General features: G+C 38.1%; 1 protein-coding gene across 1 annotated transcript in view; it reads left to right on the top strand.

The window, feature by feature from the left end:
* The window catches only part of LOC119659516 (zinc finger protein rotund-like), a 115126-nt gene that overhangs the window by 7035 nt on the left and 93845 nt on the right, over nt 1-14246 (top strand). Inside the window, exon 2 of the mRNA XM_038067646.1 lies at nt 7709-7735. Within this exon, the coding sequence (XP_037923574.1) occupies nt 7709-7735 (27 nt within the window). The remainder of the gene's footprint in view (nt 1-7708; nt 7736-14246) is intronic.

The following is a 14246-nucleotide window of genomic DNA, read 5'->3' as shown; positions in this document are numbered from 1 at the left end:
TTTAAGAGACATTCCGCGCTCCTCGAAAACTACCCATACACTTTGTACCCTAAATTTTTCTCAAAACAATGAGAAAGCTACACAACCACTATAATCTCAGATAAATTTCATAATACCCAAAACCAGAAAAGAATAGTAATCCATCAATCCATTCAACAGCATAAAACACTACAAAAATAACTTGACTTTATCACTATTTTCATTGAACATTTTGCCTTCAATTGCAGCTTTTTTTCAATTGTCAAAAAAAAAATATCTTCTAATCTGAGTTTGAAAATTTATCGATTTCCTGTAACTCTAAACATTGGTAAAACAATGTCATTTTTCTTTGTTTTTTGCTATAAATAGAATTTAGCAAGGATCATTGATTGTTGTCTGAATGAACGCAATCAATTAGGCTTACATCAAAGACATCATCTTTAGATATTTAATTTTATGAAAGAACATTTAAGACCTGTGGATCACAAGTGCTTGTAGACGACGCAATTGTTTTTTTTTTCTTGATCATCAAAAAGTACTAATTCTCGATCAATGAAAATTTCTGCAAATACTATATATCATTCATGTTCATGTTAGGTCACAAATCATATGAAAATGTTTGAGTGTTCTAATTGTCCTTATCGGGTTTGCTAACATGTTTGACATGTTTACAAGTTATCACGTGAAAGTTGCAGATAAAAATGCTTCTGAGGTAATGCTATAATTGGTTCTAATTTCTAACTAATTGGAGGCGATTGTAATCGGAATAATAAACTGGAGTACCTAGAATTTCATAATTTTTGATAAATATTGAATTTTTATGATGAAAACAACAAAAATTTTGGATTTACCAACAATATGACTATATCTTAATAACATAAATAATTTTAACCAATTTTAACTGGTTTGGTATGAAAATGTCTTTCCCGCCGAGTGATCTCACCACCAAAAACCTGAAATTGGTTCTAACAAACCAAATTAAATTAATAAACTAGTGTAGTCTTGTGGTAGCGAATATTCCTCAATATAAGACTATTTATATTTTTCTATTTGAAAATAAATCCCCTGACTTAATCAGGCACCATATATCTGGCTGCATATCCAGTTGCAAACTTTCATTTCATTCTATTTTTTTATATATCATTAAATATTTGATTGATGTTTCCAAATGGTTTTATAACGCGCTGACATTTAAACAGCCACTTCTGTTAAAATCTTTTAAACATGTAGATATTACCAATTCTATTATACCATTTTATTCCATGTAAGTTATTTTTTCCTTCATTTTACCGTCATTTAATTATCATTTTATTATTTTCGGATGCACTTTTTTTTTATATATTTTTCACTTTCTCAATTTTATTTCTTATTTGCTTGAATAAGAAATGAATAAAGATTAAATGTTAACCAAAAGGAAACACGTTAAGAATGAAAAAAGCAATGCCAGAATTGCATTTAGTGTTGTTGCTCCAAAAAAAATCAAAAAAGCTCAACGGTACCAACGCCAGGCTGGTCTGTTTCGAGTCTTCAAAGTCATGTATATGCTCTGGCTTATTCAAATTTTTAAAATTAATTTATGCAATAAGCCAACCGTGTGAGCTCATGGCTTAAGCGTCATTTTCGTGTCAAAAGTAGTCCTTAATATACTTTAATGCATTCGATGAGGTAGCATCTGATGGGTTGCTTGTATTATCATAGCCCTTGCTATCTAAAGGGTCATTGACAAAATGTTTCTTAAGAATGATGGTTGCATTCAACAGTATGCTCATCAGGGGCTACCCTCCCGTGTTTCCAACAAGTGACAACTTCACAGTTAAACGACAAATAACTGACAGCCGACCCATAGGGCATCCTATCTTTATGTTTGTCAGTCTGATATGAGTAAGAAAAGGGCTAGGGAATGTTTTTCATATCTTCATCCCCAAATTTTGTCCTTAAGAATGGAAATCAGCACTACACGTCAAAGAAAAGAAGGTCCTCTCCAAAATGGTTGTCATGTCAAATGGCAATGACAAAAATGCGAAATGGTGGCGGTCAATGACCATCCTGAGTGATCGAAAGCGATCTCTTCTTTTTCACTTTCCCAAAAACCTAAAAAGATAGATAGTCAAATTTTTCGTGAAGGCCCGCCCGAAAATGTTGAAGCTCCACCGAGCTGTTCCGTCAACACGAGCTTACATGCCTCTATACAAGCTTCACTTCACGTGTCCTTTTAACCGATGCGTGGATCTGCACCGGATTCTGAAAATCCAAGAAACAGAGGGATGCGTGTGAGTCTATAGAATATCAACACGTGACCTAAAATTGAAAGATGAAAATAAAAAAAATATCGGCTCGACCGCGCACGACGGATCGCATCCTCGGAATGGTGAGGCGCGGCCTTCGAGGTTCTCGGTGTTCTACGGGGAGATGGGGTATCTGTTTGGCAAAAAGTTAAAGTAACGGCGTTGAACGATTACCACATTTTCGAAGTAGATTCCGCATACTTTCCATTTTTATTCTCTTCCTCATAATTTGGCAATCGCTATCTCCATCTTCAACACGGAATTTGTTTTGGATTGTTTTCATTGCTCTGGAGATGGTTTTTGTCGACAACAGGCTTGATGCCAAATATATAACAACAACCACAACGAAACTATCCCCAAATAAGCGGCTAGAATGCGTATCTCTTGTTAAAATGATTTTTCTGAACATACACATTGAGGGTGCTTTGAATGGCCTAAATTATTCCTATGACTGCCTTACAGATTGGAGTTTTACCACCTTTCTTAAGGTTGTGAGGATGATACTTCTCAAAAGTTGCATTCTAATTAATCCAGTTGAGTGCTTGAAGGACTTAGGATTACTCTTTTGATGTAGAATTTTTGGTGATTCCGGATGATGTGGACACTTGCAGTCTATGGAGAAGTAGGTCTTTTCTGTCAAGTTTTTGGGGGTTACAAGTTCAATGCCACCGACATTCGCTTCTTACAGAGTTTGTTCTGTGTGCTCATTGGAATCCAGATTCTGGGCAGCTTCGTGCTTCCAAACAGGAAGGGACAATTGATCTACTAAGCCACTGACAAAAACGCGTATTCGAGAGAAGTTGTTAACTACTTTCATCACCTTCCTTGGCAAAATGTTGATCGACAATTTTGAGAAGTCCTGAACCTGTGTCCTCTTTTTGGCAATGGATATATTTTCTCGGAAATTTTCACAGGTCTGAGGTCCATTTGCGTACGTCTATAATCTGAAATTCTCTCGCCTCCACCCAACCTAAATCTAGGACTGAGAGAAGTGGCGAACATAATCCAGTCGAATTGGTCGGCTACCGAACGAAACAAAACAGACTGAAAAAGAAGAACAAGCTGAATGTAGGAACGATCATTGCCTTTTATGTGAAAGATTTTTCTAAACATGCGATGAGCATTTTTCTTCTTCAATCTTTGTCCCGCTGAGAAACGTGATCGGCTCGTCTCGATCGGTTGCGCCATTTTGTTCTGTCAAAAGCTTGATGTAGATTCAGTCGCGAGGCTCAAATCATCATACGTCGTATCAAACCACTGTTGTTTCGGCCAGCTTGGTAGCTTTCCATTAGCTTCGACGTTCAGACTGATTCAAAATGAGGATTTCCATGCCAATGTCGGCCGTATCTCCTTCAATTAAGCCGTGTCTACTTTCAATTGGTTGCCGCTGGACGTGGTCTTTCACAATCGAAGACAATACGTTAAGCTACGGACATTAGGTCAGTATCAGTCTGTTGTCAACTTTCTGAATTGTTTCAATATGTGAAGAACTAAATGGAGGCCATGTCAAAGATCCTGTGGATTGAATGTGTTGGATCGTATCAAAAAAGAAACGCAAAAGCAAGGGTAATGCCAGAGATATACGGTAGAAGGATCAAAACTTCATAACCAAACTCTTCTAAATTTCATCGAGTCAGTGCCTCGCATAATCTAATTAGAGGCAGGCTTGTTTTGGATTGTTTTCATCGCTCTGAATAACGGTATCGTGCAGAGCTTACTATCATATTTGCCGCGACTTCTTTTTCGTTCCAATGTTTAGCCTCATTTATGTGAATGGTTAGTCTGTGGTCAGGAAAGGCTAATTCTACTACACTTGTGATCTGTCACTTTGGAAGGGTATGATCTATAAGCTATCAAAGACAATGAACTCATCCTCTAGGAATTCTGTTCGTAATATTTATTTCAAAGATAAGCCTAATAAAACTTCTATTTGTTAGTTATCCACAAACGAGGAGATAGACGGCGAATATTTTATTACAACGACTTAACGCTCACATTCCTCGTGCTCCTATGTCTTATTTCGAATAAGATTCGTGACTTAACCTAATTTAGACAATCCTCTTTCAGGTTGGGTTTTATCAGCCTACTTAGTTCTGAGAGAACAGCACTCCATGAAAATTTTACTGAAGTTGGCCCAGTATTAAAAAGCTCAAGGAAGAACAGTAAACAGAGCATGGCCATGGAGGAAAAATCCGGGCTCGGAATGAAAGTAAAAATTGCAATTATTCACTGATGACCCCTGATCCCTGAATAGGGTTCCTTACAAAAATATTTTGTAAGTTTGTCCCTTTTTTGCCAAAAAATAGGTTTCATTGAACAAATTGATAAGCCCACATTCTCTGTGCGCATATATGTACATACTCGACTTGAAAGCTGGTTGACTCAAATCTTATCAGGCTTATCAAGAGAAGTGCAAACGAACAGACCCCGCTTCTGAGCGAGATAAAAACTGAGGCCAATCTTTTTCAATTGCTTTTTACATGACATGAAACTCTCAACTTTGGTGAAATACAAAATGTATATTCTGGTGTTTGTTGCGACCAACAAAACAAACAACGAAGGACATCTTTAGGGGACTTGGTTTTCAGGATGTCCTTCATCCAACCATCTCGATCCACCGACCGCCTTGTCGCCTTGTACTTAGGGAGTATAAACTTTGTTCCCGAAATATTGGCATTTGCTAAATAAATATCACATTAGCAAAGGAAACGTCGTTCATTGTTTTATTTTTTATAGGATTAGGTCGGTACCCGTATGCTTTCTAACTCTTGAATTATTTTAGAATATGAACGCACTAAAGGGTTTGTAATTTCAGTCAGTCCTAAATTATGTTGGCTTAGAGAATCTGTGAATTTAATTGTGCTCAAAATGAAGAGCATAAACTGTGGAAATAACAAGGCGTTACGGTCTGTGCAACAGATCCTTGCAGTTAATTTCCTCCTTCCTTTTATTGAAATTGAAAATGATACATACTTGCAATTTCCTTAATTCTGAACCCTTCCGTTTAGTTCCTTGGCACATACACTCTAACAGAATCATCGTGGAGGTTTCCCTAACAGTCACATTAATAATGGAACATGTGCAACTGTGGGTGTCGGGATCGTTTGTGAAGTTAAGACCATTTTTCCAGAGTTATTTTCACTCGATATTGTCAAGTGAGGTCTATTTCCCATCTTCAGCAATAGTTCGCTTCAATATTGCCTGCTTTCGAAACTCTTCCTTCACCAAGGAATATCAAAAGAAAGTTAACAACGAGTCGATCAATTAGAGAAAGTTGCTTCATGAGAAGACCTTAACAGAAGAAAGTTTCAATTTTGCTGTCAGGATCAAAAGAATTGCAAAGAGGAACTTTCTCGTTAAGACTTTTTAGTAGGCAAGTTCCTCACTGATTTATCGAGTATGCATTCTCGTGACTTCGACCCACTAGAAAAGCAATTTCCTCAGCGAACGCTTCTTCAGAAAACTCTTGTAAGGATATTGGTCTCTGCGATGGGAGTTCAAGGACATGGCTCGTGAATTTGGTTTTTTTCACCTGCTCTTCAGGAAAACTTATATGACACATGTTCACACAAGTTTAGTAGAAAGTTTTATCCTCGAATTGGGTTAGTAAAAGTTCTACTGTTTCCTTTTCTGACATTTTTTTGACCCCTTATTAGGAACCTTCTGTTCACTCATTCCTCTAGGGTCTGCTGAATGAAATTAAAATTGGCAGCGAACGTGATAATGGTGTTTGTAAAATAAAGCAACATTTTTGAGAAAGTCGTCGAGCCTTGCGATTTTCTTGGTGAGTCTAATCATGAAATTTTAGGTTATACTTGCCTGATCCTTGTGCCAAACCATCATTAGATCCACTCGGTGGCAGGCTATCCTGCCTTCTTCAAAAACGCAATTTTCGGGAAGATAAGGATGCTAGTAAATGCGGATGTGAAATATGTTATAATTCCTGTAGCCACTTGGAGAATTCATCCCAACGAGACAGATGATTTTTTAGTAAAATTCGGAGTGGTTTTCGACTGTTTTTAGAAATTAAGGTACAAATTCTCAGAGCATGTCGATTTTCTAAAAAAAAGCCCCAATTTCTTTGTCAGTATTATTCCACGGTTCTTTTCAGACACAGATTGATTCGGAGATCACAATCAAAACTCCGCTGTGACTGTCACATCCATTCCAGTTTATACTGAGTGCAGACTCAACATTTATACTAGTGACAAGGCTTACTTAAAATCTTAAAATACCGCAACTAAGGAGTACGACACCCGAGGTTTACATCGCAACTCCGCGCTCAATCCCACAAGGGGGTCTACCCGCGATATGGGCAACCGTTAATAATCGGACCGAGAACATATCCCTCAGGAATTCTTCTAGAATATATGCTCTCAGAGGACCATCCCGGTATCAGATAACCTCCAGTGAGGCTTTGTAGCAAGAGTCAGTTGAGCTCCTTGCAGACTCGGGTCTGATCACCTTCCTCGAGTACATGGGGACGGCCCTCCCCAACGGGTTGATTGGGTTAAATAAAATTTTTTTTTTTTTTGAATTTTGTGCAATTGTCAAACGTGAAACTGTTTAGATAATGCGTCGGTTTAGAACTGACAACTGTTTTCCGGGCTTTCCCAGAATAACGCTCATTTGGTTTACATAGAGTGAAAAATGTGGTACTCGATTGGAACAAAATATTGCTCAAAAAGTTCTTATTTGACCTCTCGAAGAGCGGATTGGAGATATGACAGATTATATGAGGATTATTTTGTCGATAGGGTCTTTTCAGTCGAATAGCATTATTTACACGGTATATGTAGCTTCCTGTTGACGTCCCCGTGTGTCACTCCAGTGCACTGCATCTTCTTGCTTTGATTTTGGCGCATTTTATAGTGCCGTCTCGTCCTTGGGGATGACTCAGTACAGAAATCGTAGCTCGTGATCACGAGATCCTTGGTGTTGGATAGGATGTTAAACGGCGATTTCAAAGCAATTTGTTGTTTGTTTTCTATTTTCGGTTTGTTTAGCTCCCAAGTTGTAAGTTTTTGGATAAAACCGATTAATCTACAGTAGCGGAAGATTGACATCTCATCGCTGTCTATTTTTACTAACCATCTTTCTTCAAAAGTGTTTGTCCCTGAGTGAGGTTTGAAAATCGTCCGCCTTATCATAGTGAAAATGTAACTATAGATCGAGTTTTATCTTGAAATTTTATTCATCTCTGATTTCAAATATAGTTTGATACAATGCACTATCCTAATGAAATTGCTAGTCAATGGTCGTTAACTGTCAAACGCAAAGAAGAGTTGCCAGGCACAATTGATCGTTTTAACATTATAATCATCTAACCCAATTAGCTCCTACTTTTTTGAGGAATCAGTTTGTCACATTTCTTGCTAGGCTTCAATTCTTTTCTTTACTATCTAAATACCATATTGTCTAAAACAGATATTTCTCTTTTCCAGGTCTTGAAGTCGTCAAGAGGAAAAAAGGTAGGAGAATAATTCTTTTATAATTTTCTGTACAAAATTACGTAATCTAACAAACACTATCAGTAGCTGATGCAGTTACTATAGTAGAACAAAAGAATCTTATGGAATATGTACAGTTTAATCACTCCATCTCTAGTACGTGCTCAAAAGCGTAAATTAGAACGTGTCGGACATTTAATTCGACAGCAAAAATTACTGTGACAATTTCAGCTCCCAAGTAAATGTAAGCGCGATTATAACCGCGGACGCACAAATCCCATGCGAACTAATCACTCCTCGTAATTCTCATAAGTAACTATTCTAAATGGAAGTAGAACGCACATACATTCAACGTACATCTATCGATTAACTCATAAAACTACTACACGAAATAACCAATATGTTAAATCACTTATTAACCGTGCCATCAAGCCATTAGTATACAAGCCAAACAGCTTGTAAAACATTACGTTAAGTTTACATTTTTTGTTATCGTTATTAAGTCAAAAGCCCCACACACATTATTTCCTATCGCCCCCTCACCTCCGCCCCCACTTTCTGCAGAATCTTGCGGGCTAACTGAACAAATGAGCTGGTCGGAAGAATTAAGAAGAAAAAAAAAAGTCCCGCGACATACACATGTGCATATCTACATGGGAGAAATAAAACTTAAAAAAATCAGAGATTACATAAATTACTTCATCGACAACGAACACCGCCAACGACAATGACATTTTTTTCTGTTCTTTTCTTATTTAAAAAAAAAAACCGCGACCGGCAGCGTGGCGCGTTTATCACCGCCATACAATTTTATAACATTTGTTTTCTCCTCTTCCACCGTTGAGGAAAGTTGTAGTGATTTTTTTCCCCCGGCATTTTCCAACAATTGATTGATCTGGGCTCCCCGTTCCCGTTTTCTTACAATCTCTTGTAGAAGTGAGGGAAGAATGGAGAACTTGGCGTACAAAGATTTCCTGCAATTCACAACTAAATTCTGAGAAATTGATAAGAATTTACTGGGGGCTCGCAGAGTGGGTTGAACACTCTGTTTTGACCGACTATAGGGGTAGATTGCCCGCCGGCATGCAGTACGTTAATCAAGTATCGCGTATCAATCTTGCTTTAGGAGGCAACTGTGAAATCTTGAAGTGTTTATATACGTTGGACGTCCATATGTCTGTACAATGTGTACTCGTATTTCTTTCATAATTACGACCCCTGGAAGGAACTCCAGAATCCGGTCTACTGACTCGAAGAAACCACAATTTGCATATACCTCCTCTTGCGCTGTACATATATCTTACATCCGTACAAATTTTGCACCTGCCCCGGTCACTAATTTGAATAATCCTCATCTTGGTTTTGTTGTTTTGATGTGTTCTGCTCAGGGAAATACATATGTATATAGACGTTTCCCGAATCGAGGCGATGCAGGTAATTAGAAAGTCAAGGTGTGCAAAAATGAATGAGGGAACCAACACCAAACAGAAATGGACAGGGAACTGTGGTCATTATCCTTATGGAATTTGAAATTTCTAAGATGTTTGACCGCTGAGTTTAGTTCAGGTAGAAATTGGGATCATTGATTGGGACAACGATTTTTTACCTGAGGGATTTGACAGAGATGGGAAGGGGGTTGTAAATTTTGCAGAGCCTTGGGATTCGATTGCATTTGAAAATTTCAAATTGGAGAAGGGTTACTTCGTTGGAAGACACACTTCTTGTCTTGCATTTTCTTTGTTGTTGATTCTGCCTTATCTCATCTTATGATGGAAATAATCCGGCATAGGGAAAACTGAAGGAATCCGCAGACAAATCTCAGCTATCACAGTTTAAGATCGAGGACCTAAATTGCTTATATCCTCTGCCTGGATATACGTTTCCCGTCTGTGGCCTTCTCGGATTTTACAGAGCGCGGTCAAACTATTTGGATAAGACCACATTGTTGAATTGGCTGTGTTGATAAGGCAATGTTGCACCACGTTTTATTCATAGCGTTTAGTTTTTATTGAAGTGTGGAACTTCGCGTAAAAATAAATGACTTGTATAAATGGAGTAGGGATCCCTTGGCGGATAGACTCGACCATGCTATTCGTAACATCAGACTGAGGTAGCACCTGAAGAGTGTATCCGTGTAGCTGAATAAAACAGCCAATTGGTATAATTTTTTCACAAATTTCGAATAAAGAAGATACTGCACGTCTCTCTTCTCGCTGTCATCCACGCCAATTTAATGTTGATTTACTATTCACAAATGCTTATTGAAAAATACGAGAGTTTTGCTGTCTTGTTGGCCTAGTTTCTACCTTTTTTCACTCTCTCGTTATTTATCTAATCCCTAATTCCTTGATGAGACGATACGAAAAAAGGAAATATCTTCTCCACCACTGCAAAATCAAGTTTCAGGTTTTTACCATACCTGTCATGTCTTCAGGAGATTTTCAATAGTTTCCAATCATTTCATAACAGATTTTTTCAGTCAACTCACCAATCTATGACCGGGTAGTTGTCCTGACTGAATTTTTTGAACGTTCCGAAAACCTTGATTTTTTGCACAAAGCGGTTATTGAGGATGAAATTGAGTATTCGAGCATAACCTATAGACCCAAATACCAATGTCAATCTAAAAATCTCGAGAATGAGCAAATTTAAAATCAGAACGAAGCAGATTCTGTTTTTAGAGTTCGTATCTCAAGATCAGACAGTAAAGGCTATCTCTTTCTTGACAATTTTCAAAGGCCTGACAAAGAGCTTCGTCCGAGGAAAAAGAGGGATCACTATCACTATCTGGGAGATACGACAATACTTCAAGCCACACTAATGTGCAGTTCGGAGTATTTGGTGAAACGTAACCTGACGAGACTGCCCTAGCCACTCTACAGTCCCCTAAAACCAGAATATCCTGAAGAGGGAGCTGTAAAATCTTCCTCCGTTACCCTTCTGGCAGCATCTTTGGAAAAAAAACGTGCAATAGCTCAAGGGATTATCTTGAAGAATGTTAGACGCTCGTAACGATTGCTCAAACCAATTGTTTTAAAAATGTTTTAATACACTACCTTTCGAATGCACCTCGTATATCAGCCACCTGAATCCGGGACCTTTGCGAAAGACTCAGTGGTTTCGTCAATGCAAAAAATGTGCGTTCAAAGGGCAATCATGCTTGTATCCGGCAATTGACGCTAGAATTCAATAGTTTGGAAATTGGGGCTTATCTATATTGAGTCACTTATAATCTTGTGAACATTCGGGGATCATCCCAGCAGTCTCTATGAATTCTCAATCAAAGGCAAACATGCTGATTTACTCCTGAAACCAGTGATCACGAATTTCGCTCATTTTTTCGAAATTCTCAATATTAGCGGTGGAACAAGCATTTAAGTTTGTCAAAAGATTTCTCCCTTTTCGTCATTTTTTCGGTACACAGACTCCCCAATCTACATTCCATTTTACAGGTCTAAGGCCAGTGGTTACGAATTTCGCTCATTTTCTCGAAATTCTCAATATTAACGAAGATACAAGACTTTAAAGTTTTTCACACGATTCCTCTATTTTCCTGACACCCGCATCCCCCAACCCATATACTATTTTGCGATATTCATGCATGCATTTTGTAGAATACCTTACAGCTGTTTATCTGCTATGTCAATATGCACGGCTTGACGACAAATACAGCCCCATGGCACACTGCCGAAATCCTCAGGTAGAATTTTAATCGGGTCTCATATCCGCTCAAGGATGTCCCACCCATTCAAAGAATCTCTAGCTGGTTACGAAAATGACCACCAAATGAGGACCATTTGACTCGTGGTATCTCCAATATCAAACTGTTGCCCGATGTCTAAAACTCCCTCTATAGGTTCGAGGTGATCAAGCTTTCTTCTTGGGATGGGAACTAGTCAACTGGTGCAGACCTGAATGTTAGATTAACTATATGCTCCTAAGACACGATGATATTGACAGACACTTTCCACTGAGTTGAAAATTCTGAGGGTTTAAACATGAGTACTTGCCGTGTAGCCTGAATTTCAACGACCTCTTCGGACACGGATTAATTTGAAGATTACAATCAGAGCTCCTCCATGACTAGCACTGCGGTACTGGTTTATACTGAGTGTAGTGGGCCGCTGAGATAGTACTAATCGGAAATGCCTAAGGCTGAAAAGTCACAACTTTAATTCCAAGTAGTCATTATCGTCACACATACACATTGTTGTTTGCCGCAATATTTCTTGCCTGAAACTAAACCATTTGGTCAAATGAAATATAACCCTTCGATCCCTCTTGATTATTAGAGTTAAAAAAGAGCGACACCTATATTTATGAAGGAATTCGAAGATGATAAATGAAGAGCTTAGTTATTTGAGACAATGCGCGTAATGGGGAGGGTTGACAAAGGGAAAATTCAGTTCACTCAGTGTTCTGAACCCAAAAGGAGTGAAAAATGCATCAGCAGGCGAAGCAATGACCCTAGAGGCATCTTATCTGACAATAGACGTTAAAATAACTTTCGTATAGCGCCAAGTATAAAAAAATTAGATATCAGTTTGACAGATGATCCTTCACTATTTGCAGACAATCTTTGTTGCAAACTAACCTAATCGGTAAAAACAACACGCCAGAAAATTGATGCGAATTGTAATCCGTAGGTAATTTAGACTTGACGTGACTTTAGGATAATCTAAACCAAATAAATATTGTAATGACAATAATATGATTGCGGTGGTCAAAAGACCATTTTAAGTGGCCGACCAATAGGGGAGAGCTATCCAAAATATCTAGAAACATGGCGCAATCAACTGTAAATATCTGTCTACAAATACTGAAGCTCCAGCGTTTCATTCTACAAAAAATCGCGTATCCTTTATCGATTCATGGGTTTGCACCGGATCCTGACACTTTACACAGGGATTCGCAAGAGCCTATCGAATGATTAATTCGCGAGCTAAATCTGAAAAGTAAAAATAAAAAAAAAAAATATCGGCTCGACCGCGTGCTTGGAATCATAAAACTGCGGACCCGAGTCCGGCGATCAAAAGGTACGATCCATCACCACCTATCATATCTTCGGTCGATGTTTCTTCTGATTCGCTGACCCCGCAAAACTCTAATTTATTAGGGGCATCGTGTTTTCCGAAATTCGGTGGAACCCACGCATCGGTAAAGGACACGTTTTTGTGTAAAGACACGTGAGGGATGGAATTATTTAAAGGATAGCTTCCACGGCCCCAAACCATCCCATCCCATCCCGTTTGCAGCGTCTGTTTAGTCGGGTGCTTGCGTACGACGCTCCCAGAATTGCGAAAGCAAGGAGTCTCTTAACGGCAGTGAAGATGCAGACTTTCCCTTGCAGAAGAGTTGTCTGAGGGTCGATGATCCTGCACTCAATAGGCCTTTGCAAATTCGAGATATTCATTTCAGCTGTAGATTCTTTTCAAATGCGATATCAGCTTACTTCCTCCTAGAAGTTTTTGAAGAATTCTGAAAGATTTAATTGATAAATGAAGCTGCCTTCTATGCACTCTTTTGTCAAAATTTGGGAAGTTCCCATATTTGATATCAATTCAAGCGCATGAAAAGAATTGCACCTATTTTGCTGTGAAGCTTTTGGCCAAATTTCCATTATTTGCAAACCTTTTTTTTACCAAATTCAACTGTCCAAAACGGGGATATTTTCTCTCCAAAAACTGCAAAATTGCCAAATTGAGATTTTCAAAAACCCAATCCAAATTCCTCGAAATTCAATATTTAAAAATATACGCCAGTAATTATTTGCTATCCAAACAAATGTTTAACAAGAACCATCCAAATTAACAAGATTCCGTCACAACAAGTACCATCAATTAAACAATTTGCACGGTTGGTGGTCTTTACTCAACACACCGAAACGCAATCCTAATAAGTATCTTGAAAAAAATAAAACCTAAAATAGGTAAAAGTGCAAAGTCGTCATTGCTGCTATTCGTAATTGTATCGAATTTTAAGTGGACTCCATCAAAAATCTACATATACGCGAATACTTGGGGTCTCGTCCGAAAAGTGCAAACTCTTGATTTTCACAAGACTCTTTAAGCCAAAAACCGAGTCTGCTCAGTGTAGATACTCGTATTATGCCCGGTTATAATTATTCATGTACAAATGAATGTAGATATTGTATCAATAGAATCTATTCCCATATCATAGTGGATGAAATGGAGCCCAAGGGGGGACATGCTGGGAGGAAAACGTCCCAACAGATACTTTTCAAACTTCTGAACATTTTTTCGAAAAAAAGCACGTGAATATTACACGAGTGTAAACATAATATATGCCTTTTCAGCAAATCTAGGTATATACGTGTATCTATTTATCTATCTCCATATAGATATCTTGAATTGTGCTCAACTTTTCAAGTGTCTTACCTGAGTAAATATAGTGTGTGGGTGCACAATACAAATAGACATAGCAGACTCTTCTGTACTTGGCGCATTTATATTTTTTCGTAAATACTACTATCGTCATCACTTCACCTAATATATACATAGATTGATTGTTT

The sequence above is a fragment of the Hermetia illucens genome, chromosome 6 (assembly GCF_905115235.1).
Source record: "Hermetia illucens chromosome 6, iHerIll2.2.curated.20191125, whole genome shotgun sequence".
Lineage (NCBI taxonomy): Eukaryota > Metazoa > Arthropoda > Insecta > Diptera > Stratiomyidae > Hermetia > Hermetia illucens.
The sequence above is the reverse complement of the archived record's forward strand: the minus strand, read 5'-3'. Positions and strand labels throughout refer to the sequence as shown.